The sequence below is a fragment of the Priapulus caudatus genome, unplaced genomic scaffold, assembly GCF_000485595.1.
Source record: "Priapulus caudatus unplaced genomic scaffold, Priapulus_caudatus-5.0.1 Scaffold370, whole genome shotgun sequence".
NCBI classification, from domain to species: domain Eukaryota; kingdom Metazoa; phylum Priapulida; class Priapulimorpha; order Priapulimorphida; family Priapulidae; genus Priapulus; species Priapulus caudatus.
Window position 1 is genome coordinate 468,607 of NW_014577431.1, and position 21,279 is coordinate 489,885.

At 41.2% G+C, this 21,279-nt stretch overlaps 1 protein-coding gene across 1 annotated transcript; it reads left to right on the top strand.

Annotated features, from left to right (window-relative positions):
* Window positions 1-19,549: 19,549 nt before the first annotated feature.
* LOC106809631 (clumping factor A-like) lies at window positions 19,550-20,620 on the top strand (the record flags this gene model as incomplete). Its single annotated transcript, XM_014812795.1, has 1 exon — window positions 19,550-20,620. A coding segment is annotated over exon 1 (1,071 nt), but the record flags the coding sequence as incomplete, so codon positions are not given.
* Between the last annotated feature and the right edge of the window lie 659 nt (window positions 20,621-21,279).

A 21,279-nucleotide genomic window follows, 5' to 3' on the forward strand; every position in this document is an offset into this window, starting at 1 on the left:
GGCTACGCCACTTGACGGAATGTCACAACTACACGACAATACCCATTTTACTTCTAAAGCTTTCTAGACGTCCACGAGGCATCTAACTTGCGTGCATAATGCAAATTATTGCACTCTAGTGGCGAATTTCACCGTCAAAAAAAGCCTTTTCTAGAGACCAAATAGTGCAACGGTGAACAATTTGCGGTAGCTTGCTGTTGTATGCCTCCTGTATGCCGTTAGCGTGTGGTGTGCAGGCATCGATTACAGGGATCGAAGCAGGCTTCACTGCCTATTCATGTTCATTTATATATCTACGTCTACGTCTATGTCTATGTTTATGTAATTATTGTGTAAAGACTGTTAGAGCTCATAGAGCTCACATGGACCATCTGATTCACTATTTGCTTGTTTTAGGATTATACCTCAACCAAACAGTGAAAAGAGTCAAATGCTGTAGACTAAATTTCCCGGTGCCAGAGACGCGTGTATTTCACTGCACCATGTGCAACCATTCGTTACTTTTGCCATCAGCTCTCTGAGAGAAACTAGCAGATGTTGTTCATTGTATTGTCACGGGATTGTTGAGGAGTATTCGATAGCGTCCGAATATATTTTATAACGGGAAACGGATGCTTTTACGTTTGCGTGAAAGAAAATGTTACGCGAATCATAGTAGCATTTTACAATGCAAATAAAGTCGATTGAAAAAAACAGAAAAAAAGAAATCCGAATAAATAGAGTAGAAATTTAAAATAATAGTAGATTCTATGAAAGCACAGAATGTGTGCGGATGCAGATCATTGTTCCTAAAAATTGACGCTTTTTTGATAAAGCCATAGGAAATGTTGATACTAAAGATAAACACACGATTACGTATTTTTCCCGAATTATGCATAATAACATGTTTTTAGCATTAAGTAAAATGGCATATACGTATTAGATTGTACTTTGGTTTCGGAAAACCGCTAACATACATTACATAGGAGATTACTATAACGTATTACTTATTTAAAGGACGCACAATTTACTATGTACCGGAGTAAAGAAATACAAAACGCGTACTGTTTAGAAGGGCGATTCTACAAATGGACTGAAGGCAATACACAGCAATGAACTTGACCTTGAGGCTTTCAACCACTGTGCCAGGTCAGTGAAGAAGTAGAAGAAGAAGAAGAAAACGAAGAAGCCAATAAACTACGTAATATTACTCTTTGCGGGATGACATGATTAACGATGGAACCAACTGTTATGGCAAACCTAGGAAACCATTTCGTTAATTAAAACCACAATAGCGATCGAAATCAGCAGGGTTGCTATGGTAATAATATTGCACGTGAGTTGTTGTGCCGGATACAACAAACGGGTGAAATTAAAATTTCGCGTTATTGCACCGTAGTATTATTGTCACGAAAACTTTATGAATGTTGAATCGTGCGTGTTGGTGAATAATGAGTTTCTTGAGAGGAAGCACGTGAGATAGCACATCCGACGGCCGCCGAAGGTATTGCGTGAATGTACCATCACTACTGTATCAGCGTACATTTTTTTCCTTCTTCTAACGCTCTCCTACATCGGGGCTTCTTACAGGAAAATATTTTCAAACCCCCGAAAGATGCGTACCTTCCAACGAGACTGAGATTAGCGCATTAGAAATGGGAGGATAAATGTTTGTGTGCACGGCAGAGTGATTGCAACAAAATCAGCAGCAATAGCGACGTTATCACGTGTCTTATGTCGTCATCGGCTACACAACTAACTTTATTGTGATTGGTCAGTAATCTTATCTTGTCTTGTACATGATAAATTCTATGTAGACCCAGCGGACATATAACTATGACTCAGTGATTGTTATGTGACAAAAACCATAGTTGGCTTTGTGCTCAACCGTCCAGCCTACATTCAGCTACACCCAATTAATTGGGCTCTACACCCAATTTACAGACAGCCATGCGAAACAGCTGGATATCAGGTGAAACGTTTTCATGGGAAGAAATATAATCATAAATCTCCTGCGGCTCGACATAAAGCGGGGATTTTCCTATTTGTGAACGTTAAGCTTTACTTGCAAGGCTGATGAATGTTACTTGTAAACGCTAATGAAACCCCGTTATCTACATAAACGAGACGGAAAATCAGTTCGTCGGAAAAACATGGCGTCGACATCATACCGAGATCGTCACGTGGGTGGGGGATGTACCAACTCTGAAACCGGTAGCTCACAATTTGGGGGTAATCACGAAGCAAAATATATATAATGTATTTAATATAATATTTAAATACATTACCGGGAGTATAACTATTATTACGCAATAAAATTTCTATAGAATAAACAATTATATGTATTTTAAATTACTATATCTTCTACGAAGTAGTTTATCGACGTGAAATTACAAATTATTGAAATTAAGAAATTAAGAAATTGAAATATTGCTCTAGAACTTAATTCCGCTAAGTCTTTAAATTTTTACTAATTATTCACAAATTTCAGTCTAGACTTTTATTTAATTTTACTTTCCTCCCCCCGTCCCCCCGTCCTCCAAACATCGTCCAATGCATATCCACTATAATAACTAAAATATATATAAATTTTCTCCTAGTTAGTATCCGTCTAGGGCCTGAATGATGTTTACACTTGTGTTTTCAACTTATAAACTAATGCGTTTATTCACGCATTAGTAAGCAAACCTCCGGGATCCGTTGAATCTCCTCATCTCTCACATTTGGTAGATGGAAATACGGAGTCAGACGAAGTGCGCCGCATGTTCGCGCATGATCGACAACTGCTTTGTGGAGATGTTTATATACCCCATAATACACAATATTATATAACAATACATAATATATATATATACTATATATATACTATATAATTATACTACCAACGTATCCATCCAATGTACGGGTGTTAGTTTGATGTAATGGGTTATGGATCTAAGCGGCAGTCATTCAGGAAAAAAAATTAAGAAAAAAGGAGAAAAGTTTCCTGGCAGTGCGTGCATGGCAGCTAGAGACACCGTTTGACGTAAATTGGCATTGTTAAATAAAGAAAGTGACGAATTGACAAGAGGTATTTGCTGTATAATCATTGCGGTACAATAATTTTATTTTTTTAATAAAAAGAGCCGCAGAGACATTGTTATGAAATTGTACCAAGTCGGAATGAATAACGAATATATTTAAAGTAACTACTAAGAAGTAATGTATAATTTCTTTGTATACAATATTTGTGGCTTTGTTATCTGGAGCTAGCACATATGCGTGGGAATCTGTGCCAACGCGTAACAGTGCTATATAAAGCACTAGCGGGATACCCGGCGTTGCCCGGGGAAATCAGTGGTGTTACTCAGTTGGTGACCGCTTGGTTAACACGGACACCCATGAAGAGATAAGATAAAGTTAAAAATAGAAATAGGTGTCAAAATTGTATTACGCGAGCTTTCGAGAACATAATTATGTCTCTTCGTCAGGCGACAACAACAGAATGGAAACACGTTATTTTTAAATACAATGCGATATGCGCGTTACCATGATGACAAATAAATAAAAATAAACAAAATTAAACAGACACACAATATGATTGGTGATTGAAAACCAGAGACGATGCGAGTTACCATGAGTGATAAATAACTACAAACACACAATAAGATGGAAATAGAATATTACAAACATTACGCGTAACTACCTGGTGACGAATAAATAAAAATCAACACAATTAAACAGACACACATTATAATTGGTGATTAAAAAGAGATTTAGATGTCCACTAGCACCTACATTCCATCCTTCCATCATGCACATCAAAAATATGTTAATAGATAATTACAAAATTCTACAGCAGGGTCCTACCACTGCTACCATTTTATCAGCAACCCCTCCTCTTTGCTCTTACAGACGCGACACAAATCTTCGTGATACTCTCGTTTCGAGTATTGTACGCGGCCCTGACGACTCCGTGAGCCAACCTGGCTCATGTCCTTGCTATCGCAAACGGTGCAACACCTGTGTATATATAACTAATAAATCCGTAATAAAAGGGCCCCGGGGGAAAATTATAGTTCGTGATAATTTTCCATGCGTAGCAAGTAATCTTATTTACGCCATCGATTGCACCAAATACAATAGTATTTATATTGGTGAAACTAAACGGCGTCTTGCGGATAGATTTACGGAACACCTTAGGTCTATTCGCCTAAATTCCCGTGGTTTTCCTGTAGCTGAGCATTTTAACCAACCTGTTCACACCATAGCGGATATATGCGTTTGTGGATGCCAATTGACTACGCATTGCAACACAACACAGCGTCAAATAATTGAACAAAAACTCTTTTTAAGAGCTGGATGCTTAAAACCTGACGGGATGAATGAAATTTTAATTACATGTAAATGTTTGTACATGTGTTTGTATACGCACGCGCGTTCGTGCTTTTATTTTGTCTTTATATATTATATATAAATTTATATATATATATATATAAATTGTAGTCCGTAGATAAATTAAAGACAAGACATCACTTTTAGCTGTTACTCCGAGTTTCACGCTTACGCGATCATCAGACAAACTTTAATGAAGAATAAACCTTGTATACATTCCATAACCTATATATAAACATGAATGGCGCTATTGTTTTAGTTATCTATTGTTATTGTATTTCTATAGTTCTAGTAACTATAGCCCGCGTACGGTTGCCTGCGGAAACCGCACGCGAGCCATAGTTACCAAAGCCAGTAGATCTATAGTTCTATAGTTAAATTGATCTATTGTTCAGCTGGTATATTGTTGTTCGGCTTTTAAAGCCCGGCGCACACGCGAGTTATTTTACGCAGAGAAATTACGCACGTGTGCGGCGGATTTTCGTTGAGTAATTTGACGCATGCGTCATTTTACTCACGTGTGCGGCGGATTTTCGTTGAGTAATTTGACTCATGCGTCATTTTACTTGAGTAAAATAACTCACGTGTGCGCTGGTCTTAACTTATTTGGTTTGTTTCTAATCTTATTGCCGCCATTTATACAAAAATTCACTCCTACTCTCCGTAAATTTCGTCACATTAAGCCCCCTGTCCCGTCCGCAAATTAACAACAATGATGCAATGCGCACGCGAGCGCGCGTAAAAGTATCGCGCTAGAAAACGCGTTAGTTTACGTCACACGCTGCAGTACTCTGCCGACGTAACGTTTTTTGTTTGTTTCCAATCTTATTCCCGTCATTTATACAAAAAGTCACTCCTACTTTCTGTAAATATTGTCACATTAAGCCCCTTGTCCCGTCAGCAAATTAACAACAATTGACCTCCTTCCACGTGGGTGACTCTCTCTGTCAGCTCTTTCCCTGTCGTGGCTGTACGTGCGGCGATGGTCGTCACTCACTGCGAGTCGCTGGTGATGAGCTGGCCGTCGTCCATCGTCAGACGTGAGAGCAAGCCGAAAAAATCGAAGTGTCATCAAACGAATTAGATGGAAAGTCTGGTTTTTTGAAAAAAACACCGACGAGAAAGATCAGCGAACCGACGACCTTAACAACAAATTCGGATTCAAATCTCGAAAATGTCCGCCGCAAAATGAAGACTTAAACAAGTTCGAAGCAGAGCTGCTAGATATGGTAAAGAACATTTAGTTCAGAAAAATGCACAACGAGTTCAAGAAGCAACTAAACAAGGACATAAATAGTATAAAAAACGGAAGCCTTCATCCATGCTGACAAAACCGCTCCTACTGAAAAACAAACGACGAGCCACTCTAGATCAACAGAAATCCAACCACCCACCTACCATAATTAAACAACTACCCGCATCCATCAACCGTAGGATAACAGACATCTCGTGCAGCAAGGAAGCATTTGACAAAGCTAGATCTCCCTACGAAAAAGCTCTAAAAACAAGCGGATTTACCGAAAACCTTACATAGGCCTACGCCAGCCGCAACACATCCGCATCCGCAAGAAAGAACAGGAAAAGGAACATAATCTGGTTTAACCCTCCATACAGCCAAAACGTCCAAACTAATATCGGCAAAACCTTCCTCAACCTCATCAAGAAGCATTTCTACAAAGAATACAAATTCCACTCCATCTTCAACAAGAACAACGTAAAAGTCAGTTACAGCTGCACGGAAAATATAGCAACCATAATTAACAAACACAACAAGAAAATAACCAGCGACAACCCCACCACCTCCCAGAACAAATGCAACTGCGGAAAAAAAGAACAATGTCCACTCGACAGTAACTGCCTCAGCCAGCCTAGTCTACAACGCACGCGTACCTACAGATAAAGACACCATAGGAACGAACTACATCGGACGTACATAGGGAAAATTTAAACAACGACACACTAAACACAAGCTATCATTTCGAAACAGAAAATACGCTAACAGCACTGAACTCTCAAAGCACATCTGGAAACTAAAAGACGACAAGAAAAATTATACAATCAATTGGTCAATCATTACTTCAGCAAGCCCATACAACAACATCTCCAAAAAATGCAATCTCTGTTTAGCAGAAAAAATTTACATTACTAACGCCGACAAAACCAGGCTCCTCAACAAAAGATCTGAACTAATTTCGAAGTGCCGACACGAGAACAAATATTACTTAATGAACACGAAAAGCACAGGAGAAGCTGGAGAATCCTCAGCAATTTAACATCCTACCCACGCTACCACAGGTAAGCCCGTCGCATCGACCTGCGTGCACGGACACTGTGGCAAGATCCTCAGTCTCGACCCCAACGAGAAACGTCACAACTGCCGCCGCCGCTGCGGTGGTCCCCGTTGCCACGGACAACGGCGTCGACAACGGCTTGCTCTCGCGTCTGACGATGGACGACCGTCAGATCATCACCGGACAGCAACGCGCAGTGTGTGACGACCACCGCCGCACGTACAGCCACGACAAGGAAAGAGCTGACAGGGAGAGTCACCCACGTGGAAGGAGGTCACGGTACGGCAGCATCCTATCCGCAGCAGCGTCGGCGGCGGAGTGCTGCAGCGTGTGACGTAAACTAACGCGTTTTCTAGCGCGATACTTTTACGCGCGCTTGCGCGCGCATTACATAGTTGTTGTTAATTTGCGGACGGGACAATGCTATAAGCCGTGTGTATTGCGAGAGATTTTCAGTGTTTTCCCCACTTTCATGATACTACCGTTATTGCTTGAGTAACAGCAATTGTTTGTCTAGGTAACGCATAAAATGTCCTAGAACCTTCGTATTCACCAAATCAAATGAAATCATGCACGATTACAATTTTGAGTTCTGTTTCTGTTTACCGTTGGCCATCGGACTTCTCCTCGCGTAGCACGAGACATCTATCACGGTGCAGTAATGCATACCGTCGCACCGTAGAGAAATCAGGTCAGAGTGTAAACACAGACGTCTAACTAGTGTAACAAGCAGTGTACTACTAATACCGCGTAAAGTCTGTTTATTAGAGAAGCTTGGGATTACCAGTCAGATAGTAACACGGGAATGACAATGACAGAAATTGCTCTGAATTATTGACATAAAAACTCAATAAGATTTACCAAACAGAATTGCACGCCCTTTTGTTTTAATTATGTGCACTTGTTTGAAGACGCCATTTTGTGATTTGAGAGTCGTCGGACACGATAAAATTTATTGCTGGTATGATGTGGTCAAATCAATTTTCTATGCTATAATCGCATAAAATCTTGGTTGTTTTGAATGTTGGTATAATCAGTGATATTTCCACTGTCAGGTGAGACTATATTCAGCTATATTTTGTTTGTCTGAGTCAAAAAGCTCGCAATACACGCTTTAAAGCGTGTATTGCCAGAATTTCCAGTGTTTTCCCCACTTTCATGATACCTACCGTTATTGCTCTGAGTAACAGCAATTGTGTGTCTAGAAGTAACCGATAAAATGTCTAGAACCTTCGTATTCACAAATCAAATGAAATCATGCACGATTACAATTTTGAGTTCTGTTTCTGTTTACCGTTGCCATCACTCGCGACTTTCTCGCGTAGCACGCAGACATTTATCACGGTGCCAAGTAATGCATACCGTCGCACCGTAGAAATCAGGTCAGAGTGTAAACACAGACGTTCATACTAGTGTAACAGCAGTGTACTACTAATACCGCGTAAAGTCTGTTATTAGAGAAGCTTTGTGGTTACCAGTCAGATAGTAACACGGGAATGACAATGGACAGAAATTGCTCTGATTTATTGACATTAAAAACTCAATAAGATTTTACCAAACAGAATTGCACGCCCTTTTGTTTAATTATGTGCACTTGTTTGGAAGACGCCATTGTGATTTTGAGAGTCGGACACGATAAAATTTATTGCTGGTATGATGTGGTCAAATCAATTTTTCTATGCCTATAACTGCATAAAATCTTGGTGTTTTGAATGTTGGTATAATCAGTGATATTTCCACTGTCAGGTGAGACTATATTCCAGCTTATATTTTTTGTCTGAGTCAAAAAGCTCGCAATACACGCTTTAATGTGACGAAATTTACGGAGAGTAGGATGTGAATTTTTGTATAAATGGCGGTAATAAGATTAGAAAACAAACCAAAAAAGTTTAAAGCGAACAACAATATACCAGCAGAACAATATAGATCGATTTAACTATAGACCATAGATCTACTGGCTTTGAGTAACGATGGACCGCGTACGGTTTCCGCAGGCAACCGTACGCGGGCTATATAGTTACTAGAGCTATAGAACTACATAACAATACATAACTAAAACAATAGCGCCATTCATGTTTATATAGGTTATGGAATGTATACAAGGTTTATTCTTCATTAAAGTTTGTCTGATGATCGCGTAAGCGGTAAAACTCGATAAACAGCTAAAAGTGATGTCTTGTCTTTAATTTATCTACAGACTACAATTTATTACGCTCTGCAACTTAATGCATCGAGCACTCTACCGACAGTATAGCTTCAAGCATCCAGACATATATATATATATATTTATTCATATATATATATATATATTTATTCATTTATTTATTTATATATTTATTTATTATTTGTTATTATTTATTTGTATGTCGTGCATTTTGTTTTGATGTAAGCATTAGGGCCTACATATATGTATTTATTCATCTCCGTCTTTCTTTGTGTTTCTCTTGTAGCTATTAATTATACGCGCATTGTCTTTTTCTCTGTCTTCTATTACTATTAATGTGGTTTGGGTGTTTTATTTTTATTTTATCTGTCACGAAAATAGTAGTTAACCGTATAATGATATATGTGATATTCTATTTCCATGTTTATTGTGGAGAGCGTTTGATTTATTATTTAATCAGTCATGTAACTCGTGATCGTAGCCCTTGCTTTTCAAATTCACCAATTCATAATGTGTGGCCCCTGTTTTAATTTTGTTTTCTTTTTTATTTATTTGTCATCATCGGTAACGCCGTCTATATCGCATTGGCTACTTTAAAAGATAACGTGTTTCCATCTTGTCTGTTTGTTGTCGCCTGACGATAGAGACTAAATGTTCTCGAAAGCTCGCCGTAATAAAATTGGACACTTAATTTTTTATTTTTTATTTTTGATCTTATTATATATATATTTATAATATATATATATATATTATATATATGTGTATGGTTGTGTGGGTGTGTGTGTGTGTGGTGCTGTGTGTGTGTGTCTGTGTTGTGTACCGTGGTGTGTATATATGTATGTCGTGTGCTGTGTCGTGTGTGTGTTGTGTTGTGTGTGTGTGTGTGCCTGTGGGGTGTGTTGTGTGCGGCGGCGTTCGTGCGTGGGTGTGGTGCATACGTTCATGTGCGTATGGTGTACCCGTATGTGAATTGGATATGATCAGTTAGCCAACACGCATGACACGCTGTACACAAACGCGACAAACGCTCGGAGTCTAGATGAAGTGTTCATATTTGTGCATAGAATATGACTATATAAATATACTAATCCCTACTCACTGGCTAAACTTTAAAACACTCACTTTAAACAATTTAGACCTTATAGACTTACTGATCTTACCTTGAATCCTACCTTTGAATGCAACCTAGGATGAGTGGGTCCAAACTGATACGTATGCATGGAAACCGAACACGATATACATTTAATGTACATTTCTTCTAATAATATCCACGTACATTTGTTATTTTGCCTGAGTTCATTCGGGATGCGCAAGAAGGTAACACACACGGTAGCTATGCTCTCGTTCCTTAAGGTCTCCGGTGCTGCAAATGACAACGAATCCTAAGGAAATCATAACCATGCATCCACACGGCTTACTCCCACCATGGGCTACCAGGCTGGACGGCCTGCTTAATTTCATACTTATCCAAAATTCATGGTTCTGTGCGGCGGGGAATAGCCCAGGGCATGGATTATGCAATGCTGCAATTTGTGCCGTCTAATCGCCTTACTATTTTTGGATTCCAAGCAGGCATTTGTACGCATTTTTACTTCACTTAGAAGATACCGGTATTTATGCTCCAATCGCCGTGTGCTTTTAAGTCATTTACGCCTTGCTACTGGGAACCTTAGCTTTATATTTTAGACATGTTGGGATCTGTAGATGTAACGCCATTTTTTATACTGTGTGGGTAGATTGCTCCTCCACTCTCCCCCAGTGGCAGTGTATTAAGCCGCGAAATATATTTCCAAAGTTAAGATACTCTCAAATTACGTATTGATAGCACACCAGGAGTGCGGCGACAAAGGTTCATGATCCAACTCGCTAGTTTGTTGGTAAGGTACGGTCATATGCGTCACTTTGCCTATTAAGCAGACCTGGATGAAGGCGTTAGCGCGATATTTCATCGTAAACGAGTTAGCGCCCCTTGTCAAATAGGCAGAGCGTAGTCTCTGGCTCTCAGAAGGTCGAGGGGTGGCTGTTTGTTTTTTAACATAGTAAAAACCCAAATAAATGTAAATAACCGTAAATTCTGGAAAGATTAAATCGCCACTGTACTCGTCGGATGAAACGAATCGTCCCAAACTTACTCCGAGTCATGTTGTGCCCGTACCTCAAATAGAGCGCATAGCTACATGTCACAGCCCACGAGCGTGGCGGCGTCTGTTTCGTGGGTGCGATGCGCTTGGCGTTGTATGTTGCCCGTGCTGCGCCGTGCATCGCGTACGCTGAGTTTGCACGTACCATAAAAATTGATGTCTGTACGCATCTAACTCAGACGTATGCTTCTTAGTAATTATTGACAACTCAGGAGCCATAGTTTGCGCTCCAGTCGCGACATGTGGCCAAAGGCGATGAACGTTGGGCTCCACATTATGATCTCTAATCCAAAAACATATAAGGTCGCACCGATCTAGGGAGTGCGTGTATTTACTCACGCCGCCTTACGGGTGGTGGCGTCTCCACTCTCAGTCGTACGGGTGTCTGTACAACCAGTAGAAGCATCCAATATAGGCCAGGCGTCGCCCCACAATAAGCATCGAACAGAAATTAATTAAAAATCAGCTCACAACTGTTCGTGCGCCACTACACCACACAACTGACACTTTGTTCATGTTAACATTTACTACCAGATTTCCAATGCTCCTATTCTCCGCCGAAACTTATTTGCCAGGCTCCTTTATCGACGCCAGATTCTCTTGAAGTATTTCGGATCACCTCCAATACAACAAATATGGCCAACTCGGTCACCCATGGCTCACGCCACTCTGACCGGAATGTCACAACTACACGACCAATACACCACTTCTACCTTCTAAAGCTTTTGCCTAGACGTCATCCGAGCATCTACTTGCCGTGCATACTGCAAATTATCTGCACTCTAGTGGCGAATCTTCACGTCCAAAAAGCTCTAACGAGACAGATCAGTGCAACGAGCGTGACACAATTCCTGCGGCTGCCTGTAGCTGTTCGTCATGCCTCCCTGTATTGCGTTAGCGTGTGGTCGTCGCAGGATCGATTACACGGGATCCGAAGCAAACAGGGCTTTCACTGCCTGATTAATGCTTCACTTCGTATATATTCCTACCGGCGTCTAGCGTCTAATATGTTTCTTATTGTTTTATGTAATTATCTGCTGTAAAGGGACTGGTTAGGCAGGCTCATAGCCAGCTCAACATGGACCCATCTCGACTTCACTATCTTGCTTGTTTTAGTACTTGACCTCCAACCAAACCAGTGAAAAGATCCGAATGCTGTAGACGAACAATTTCCCCGGTGCCAGGGAGGACGCGTGTATTTCACTGCACCGTGTGCAACCCATTCGTTACATTTTTCCATCAGCCTCTGACGAGAAAACTAGCAGATGTTCGTTCATTGTATTGTCACGGGACTTGCGTGAGGAGTACTCTCGATAGCGTCCGAATATATCTTATAACGGGAACGGATGCTTTTACGTTTGGCGTGAAACGAAAAAACTGTTACGCCGAATCTGTAGCATCTCTTACAAATTGCAAATAACAGTCGGAATTGAACCAAAACGAAAAAAAAGAATCCGAATAACTAGAGCATAGAAATTTAAAATATAGTACATTACTATTCGAAACGCCGACCAGAATGTGTGCGGATTGCAGATCATTGTTTCCTAAAAATTTGGACGCTTTTCTTGATAAGCTAGGAAATGTATACTAAAGATAAACATCGATTTACGCTACTCTTACTTCCGATTACTGCATAATAACAGCGCGGTCGGGGGGGGTGTTGTTTTCAGCATTAACGTAAAGGCATATACGTACTTACATCGGTACCTTTGGTTTCCCCCGCGAAAACCCGCATACACATACCTTACATAGGAGATTCACTATAACGTATTACTTATTTACAAAGGACGGCCACAATTTACTACTGTCCCGGTAGTAACAGAAACTACAAAACGCGTACTCGTGTAGCAGGGATTTCGGCGATTTTGTGAAACGGAATGGGGATGACCTATCTCACACAGCAATGAACTTGACATCCTTGAGGGGTTTCCACCACTGTTGCCAGGTCAGTGAAAGAAGTAGAAGAAGAGAAGAAAAACGAAGAAGCGCCAATAAACTACCGTATATATTCTCTTTGCGGGGATTGACCATGTATTAACGCCATGGAAGCAAACTGTTATGGCAAACCTAGGAAAACACTTCGTTAATTAAAACCTATAATAGCATCAAAATCAGCAGGGTTACTATGGTAATAATATTGCCCACGTGACGTTGTTGCTGCGATACGCCGACAAACGGGTGAAATTAAAATTTCGCTTATTGCCCACCGTAGTATTATTGTGCATCGAAAACTTATCAATGGTGAAGCCTGTGCCTGTGGTGCAATAATTGAGTTGACTTAAAAGGAAGCACGTGAGATTAGCCCACACCCGAAGCGCCGCCGAAGGTATTGCGCGAATGTATCATCACTACTGCTATCGGCCGTACAATTTTTTCATTCTCTTTCAATCTCGTCCTTAGCATCGCGGGCTTCTTACAGGGGAAATATATTTTCAAACCCCGGAAAAGATTGCGTACCTTCCAACGATCCGAGGACTGGAGATTACACGCATTTAGAAATGGAGGATTAAATGTTTGGTGTGCACGGCAGAGTGATTGCAACAAATCAGCAGACGAAACGCGACATTTATCATCGTTGTCATATGTCGTCATCGGCCTACCAGCAACTAACTTTATTGTGATTGGTCAGTAATTCTTATCTTGGGTCTTGTACACGATAATTCTATGTAGACCAGCGCGACATGATAACCCCTATTGACTCAGTGATTGTTAATGTGCACAAAAACCATCAGTTGGCTTTGTGCTCCAACCTGTCCAGCCTACATTCCAGCTACACCCAATTTAATTGGGCCCTTCATACACCCAATTTACAGGACAGGCCATGCGAACAGCTGGGATATCAGGTGACAACGTTTTTCATTGCGAAGAAATATAATCAGAAAATCCTCGCTTGCCGGCGCTCGACATAAAGCGCGCGGATTTTCCTATTTTGTGAACGTTAGACTTTACTTTGCCAGGCTGGGGATGAATGTTACTTGTAAACGCTAATGAAACCCGTTTATCTAACAGTAAAACGAGAGCGGAAAATCAGTTTTCGTCGGAAAATACATGGCGTCGTACAATCATTACGAGATCGTCACGTGGCGTGGGGATGCTACCAATCCTCCTGCAAACCGCGTAGCTCACAATTGGGAAGGGTAATCACGAAGCAAAATATATTAATGTATTTAATATAATATTTTAAATACACATTACCGGCGAGTATATAACTATTATATACGCCAATAAAATTTCTATAGAATAAACAATTTATATGTATTTTAAATTACTATATCTTCTACGAAGTTAGTTTATCGACTGTGGAAATTATCATCAAATTTATTGAAATTTAAAGAAATTAAAGTAAATTTGAAATATTGGCTCTATGAACATATATTCCGCTTAAGTTCTTTAAATTTTTACTTAATCATTCACAAATTTCCAGTCTAGACTTTTATTTAATTTTACTTTCCTGCCCACCTGGTCCCCAACGTCCTCCAAACATCTGTCATTGCTATCCACCATTAATAATAAATATATATAAATTTTCTCCTAGTTCGTTATCCGATCTACGGCCCTGAATGATTGTTTACACTTGTGCTTTTCAACTTATCAAACTAATGCGTTTATTTCACGCCCATCTAGTAAAGCAAACCTCGCGCGGATCCGTTAGAATCTCCTCATCTTCTCCACTTTTGGTAGATGAAATCGGACGTCAGACGAATAGTGCGCCGCATAGTTCGCGCATGATTCGACCACCTGCTTTGCTGGAGATGTTATATATACCCATTAATTACACAATATTAATATACACAATACATTATAATAATATAGATATACTATATATATACTAGATAATTTTACTACCAACGTATCCATCCAAGGTACGGGTGTTAGTCTTGATTGCTAAAGTGGTGGTTATTGGATGCTCACAGCGGCAGTCATTTCAGGAAAAAATTAGCAAAAAAAGGAGAAAAGTTTCCTGGGCGAGAGCGTGCCGTGCATGGCAGTAAGACAGCCGTTTGACGGTAACATTTCGTGCCACTCGTTAAATAAGAAGTGACGATTATTGAACGAAAGGATTTGCTCGCATAAGTCATTCGCGTACAATAATTTTATTTTTTATATAAAATATCCTCACTCCCTGGGAGCCGCCCAGAGAGCATTGTTTATTGAAGTGTTACCAAGTCCCGAGATATAACGTGAATTTATCATTCCCTAACAGTAACTAACTAAGAAGTAATGTAATAAATTTCTTTGTAGTACAATTATTTGTGGCCTTTGTTATCTGGATGCTTCAGAACATATGCGCTTGGGATTGTGTCCCAACGCGTGAACAGTGCTATATATAAAGCCACTAGCAGCGCATACCGGCGTTGCCCGGGGAAATCGCAGTGGGCTGTTACTGTGCGTGGACCGCTTGGTTACCAAAGGAAATATTTCAAAAAAAATACGAAACTATCCTAGTCTATCCATGCTATCCCATCCATCCATCCATCCATCCATCCATCCATCCATCCATCTATCCATCCATCCATCCATCCATCTATCCATCAATTCATCCATCCCATCCCATCGCACCGCATCACATATCCCATCCCATCCCATCCCATATCCTATCCCATCCCATCCCATCTCATCGCATCGCATCGCATCGCATCCCATGTCATGCCATCCCATGTCATGCCATCCCATGCCATGCCATACCATGTCATGCCATACCATGCCATCCTATGCCATGCCATCCCATCTTATTCCATCCCATACCATCCCACCGCATCCCAACCCATGCCATCCCATCCCGTCACATGCCATCCCATGCCATCCCATGCCATCCCATCCCATGCCATCCCATATCCCATCGCATGCCATCCCATCCCATCCCATCCCATCCCAAACAGTAAAAAATAATAAGAAATCAAAAGATAAAAGACATTAAAAATAAAAAAATAAAATAAAAAAGTAAAAAAGTAAAAATAATACATACTAAAGCGGTAGGTAAAGGGAAAAAAATGGAAAAAAGGGACAATAAGTTCCCCAGCTGAGACTCGAACCCGGAATCCCGGTGTAGGAGACGGATGTTTTAGCGATTAGGCCACTGCGCCGTTCAAGGTATACAGAATGGATTCACACGTACGTGATGTTAATCTGTACGCACCGCCATCTATTGATGAATAGAATTTTTATCAATTTTTAACTTTTTAACTTTTCTAAATTTTTGTTTCAGCCAGAACCACCTCCCAGACGTGGTGATTCTGAAAATACCTTCTTCAGGGCATAAATGGGGCGTAAATGGGGCGTCACCGACGTGACCGGTTCCTTTCCCCAGCTTGTTTACTTTTCGTAAATAATGAAATGCCTGGTCGATGCATTTCGCATCGAACAGGAAAATTTTCTGCATTTTCACTCGCTGTCGGAAGTGAACGAGTGCGTCATTCATTGAACAATTCAATAAAACACACAATGTTCTGGTTCGGAGCTAATGTTTACATGCCACAGCGCCATCTCTTGGATGTTTTATAAGTAAATATGGGGATTTTCAATAAAATAATGCGTTTTTATATGTATTTACCACGATTTACGTATAGAAACTATGTTATTTTTACTAATTTATCCGTATCTTTCCTTGGAGTTTTCATCGTCTTTTAATGCCTTTCGCTAGGTTTTCTGCGTGATTATTATTTTGCGCAGGCACTCATTTTGGAAATCCTCCAACATATTTACTTCTTCCTTAGTTAAGTTAGTCCATCTTTCACTGTTATTTAGGAAGGAAGGTAAAACTGTGCATTCGTATAATTTTACTCTTGCTTCTATAGTATGATTTCCATAATTATGCTCGTCTGCTCATGATAATATTTCCCTCATCATGAACCTACATTTTTCAGTTCGGACTCTTATCATATCGTTATAATCTCCTATATCATTAATTAAATCCCCTAGGTATGAATAGTTGGTGCTTTTTTTGATTACTTGGTTGCCTATTAATATCTCCTTCTCTTTCCTTTCTTTGTTTGTGAATTTTATAACCATTGTATTTGTTTTGATCATATTATAATCATAAATTATAAAATTATAATCTTTTTGATTCAGCTAATCTGGAGAATAACTGAGCGCTTTTTGTTACTGTTTTATAATCTCCAATTCCTACAATATCGTTAATATATAATCATTGTCATCTTCTAAAACTACAGACCATTCGCTGACCGCTGTGGAGACGTGCGCTGGGTCTTGAATTTGGCGCACGTCTCCACTGCGGACAGCGCTTCATACTTGAACATCCCCGCGGTCGCGTGCGCATATCCCGCGGAACTGCGCGTCTCATCCGCGCACAGCGCTTAGGATCAACAGCAAACCTGTGCCACGCAATCTTGTATCATGTATTTTTGGTTATGCGAGTACGGACTAATTCGGCTGAATAACTTGATGTATATAGATGCCATGGGTAAAGAGTAATAATGTTAAATCAATGCCCATGTGTTTGAACGTCTTGCATTAGGCTTCGATAATAGTCATGGTAAAGTTAGGTCGGGTTGGGAACTTACACGGCGAAACTAAAATGAAAAGTCTGAGTCTGAAGGTATTAATGGTATCCGGGGAGTGAACGTATGTTTCTCTGCAGAACCGCCCTGCAAACTTATTATATAGATAAATAAGTTAACATTGTCATTAATTATTCACGATAATTTCGAGGCACACTGCGTTTGTATAATGGTTAGGCCTAGCATTGGCGATACACTCAGGGCTGTAGGTGAGTGACCATTTTATTTGATAGATGACGCCTATGGGCAGGTATATATGAGCAAATTATTATGTATATGGTCTCTCAAGCACTCTGGTTGTACAAGCTTCGGCATTAATTTTAAAGTAGGTATTTCAATCAGTCTTCTTAACCGTTATCGTGTTTTCCGACCACTACAATAGTTATTGGCATTGCTTGCGTAACAGCAAGTGTGTAATGTAACGTCATTAGCGCGCCCTATATTAAAATGCGCTGCGAGCTATCGCTAGACTTCACAACCATTAATCGAATTAACCATATTCTAATTGTAAGCCCACATACCTAAGCCCACAGAATAAGCGTTAGAACAAGCTGACAACTTAATTATTATACAAACAAAGTTGTGGGAAAAGATGGAAGGAGAAAAGGGGTGGGATCGTAACCAGATTCTAGTTTGAATTTGCGGCAGACCAAATTTCCTACCCACGATTACTGTCAATGCCGCCAGCGCAGTAATATGAAAAACTCACTCTGAAATGTGAGGAGACACCGCACGCAGGTGAAGACCGTAGGGCATACGCGGTAAATTGTACTCAGTAGCAGCATCGAACTAAATATAATCATCATTCGTTAGAAGTTGCATTACAGTCGCATAAGTGATTGTCTTCTGCCATATTTTCGACGGTCGGTCATACGACCCCACATTCACTTAATGCGGCGAAAGGGGCATTCGGCCATGCGTATATGTTGGTGTGTGCGATCGTTCGTGCGTGCGTGAGTGCGTGTGTGCGTGCGTGGGTGCGTGCGTGGGTGCGTGGGTGCGTGTGGGCCTGGCTGCGCGAGTGTGCACGTGTGCGTGTACAGAATTTTTTTTAATGAACAGTAATAATCACATCATATTACAATCTATCTGTATTTGTTTTTAACAGGGAATGCTGCAGCACGAGAGGCACCCGCTAACACAATCAAACATGGTGGCTACATGGCAAACAGTAGCCATCAAAACGGCAAAGGGAAGCGTATAAATAACGGAGTAAGCGGCAGACTCGGTCTAAACAAGATATCAACAACACGCAAGCTGCAGCCAATTAGCATCAATAGCTCCCTAGAACAATCCAATAACATCGCCAGCAGCAGTTCCGATGGTCCGCATTCTATTTACTCGAATCGACCAAAAAACATTATTGTTATCCAGCATTCTCCGGCTCCAAGGAAATCCGTATCGATCCTATTGAATCCGGCAAGCCGCGAGGGCATCGATCGAATAATCAATGACATTCGCGAATCCCTCGGTGATAAGCGCGTGACGTCAATTCTAACCTTACGCGGGAAATCAGTGAAAACGTTTGCGGCGTTCTTGCGCACCGACGACCTGTTCGTCGCATGTGATAGCGCACAGGTAGACGCGTCCGTGATGGTCGGCATTCTAGAGGAGCTGCTACCGAGGAGACCATCGCTGAAGAGTCTCCTGGCCGAATGGCAACGAAAACGGGCCAACGGAAACAAAGCTTTACTGCGTAAGGAGCCGTCGGACACCGGCACGGCTCCAGAGTTTAACACTGGCGCGCGGACATTGCCGCTGAGTAAGAAGTTACAGCCGCTAGCGACGGCGTCGACGAACACAACAAATGTGACTCCTCGTCTCTCGTGTGACGTCAGAACGAATACTCGCCTGCGAGCAAAGACGGCGAGATTAGTTCGAGGATCGCACGCCAGCGAAGTAGCACTTCCCAAATGCACCGACAAGGATAAGCGAGTCCACAAAGAGAAGGGCAAGGGAAAGGAGAAACTTATCGCTAAAAACACAAAAAAACTCGACTCCGTTCAACTTGCATTGGATCCGAGAATTGCGTGGGAGGAGACGCTAAAGACGAGTGATTCTCCCTCGACAAACGGAAACGTTATGAACACCGGAAAGCAATTGCCGAACGTTCGCTTCATCAACGAAGGGGAAGTTGTGCGGAACGCTGTGACTCCTGAAAGCGAACACACGAACAGCCAGAAGTCGGCGGAGAACAACTCCCTTAACGACGACTCCACTACATCGAGGAAGTCGTCGGGGGAAACCACGGACTGGAATCCGGCCGTTAACAGAGGTGTGCTGAAACACGACGACGCGAGCGTGGGAGACGACAGCGACAAAACCTACGAGCACCCCGCAGACGATATTCAGAATACGATCAGTGATACTAACAGTAGCCTGGATTACGACTTATTGCCCGACGGCGAAGGCAGACAGAATGTCGACGACTGCGATACAACAATGAAGCTGCCCAATTTGACAGACGCCCACAAGAGCCGTAATGACACACCGACTTCACTCACAGCAGAGAACGAAGCTGGGAAAAGCAGAAACAGTGACGGTGCCGTGCAGTCTAACGTAGACAAAAGGCAAAACTGTAAGCCAGAAGGTAAAATTGGCTATAAAGACGTCGCTAGTAAGGACGAAGACAGCGATGCTAATGCGCAGGAAGACAAAGGTGTTGCCGAGAGCAAAGAGAAGCGGCGCGAAGAAAAAGAAAAGTTGCCACAAGAACATCAAGACATGATAGACAGACCGTCAGGTCAATTGACCTCTAAAGACTTTGTCGCGGATAAAAATAATAAGATCGATAAGGATTGTGCTGTTTCAAAGTTAATTGCAGCAGCTGATAATGTAACAGTTTCCGAAACAGTCGTGGCTGATCAAAATTGCAATAAAGTTGTCATCGATACAAATTCCAATACACCTGCGACCCATACAACTTTGGCTACATCTGTGATCGACACGGTTTCCAATGGAATCGTGGCTGACAAAATCGGCGATACAGCTGACGTCTATGCAGTTTCCGATACAGACGGGATTGATAAAAATTCGGATGCAGCTGTCGTCGATACAGTTTCCGATACAGTCGGGATTGATAAAGATTCGGATGCAGCTGTCGTCGATACAGTTTCCGATACAGCTATGACCAATACCGTTATTGATATAGCCGTAAATGATACAGTTTCCAACCCAGAAATTGGCGGCAAGAATAACATACAAGAAAATTCTTCCAAGAACTTGAGAGAAGATCATTCAAAAAAGCTGTTGACGCCTGCCGCCTCTGTGTGCATAGAGGATGAACAAAGAGTACGACCATCGGCTGTGTCTCGCGGGACGACAGAACCATTGCACTTCGTCCTGGATGACACTGATTCAATACAGACGGACACTGGTCCTACCCGCAAAAACCTCCCACAGCACCTTGAAAAGATTGAACAACTCTATGAGTTTTACGAAATACGGAACGAAATTGGAAAAGGAAACTTCGCAATCGTGAGAAAGGTGATTGAGAAATCCACAGGGAAAGAGTTTGCCTTAAAGATAATCGACAAGGAGAAGATAAAAGGTGAGAGTGTAAATTTAACCAAAACTGGTATAAAACCAAACAAAATTTAGTTGCTACTTTATTTTATGACAAGGAAATATAATAGAAATGGTATTGGTATAAACTGATTGATGCGTCAATGTCGAAACATATGTTTTACACCAATGAAAGGGCACAACTAAACTAAAAGCAACTAGAGCACTCGGAGAACACAGACCTCCGCCAAAGCAGCTGAATTCTCTCAATGTAAATTTTTTCATTAATTAATTAAATAATTAAGTGG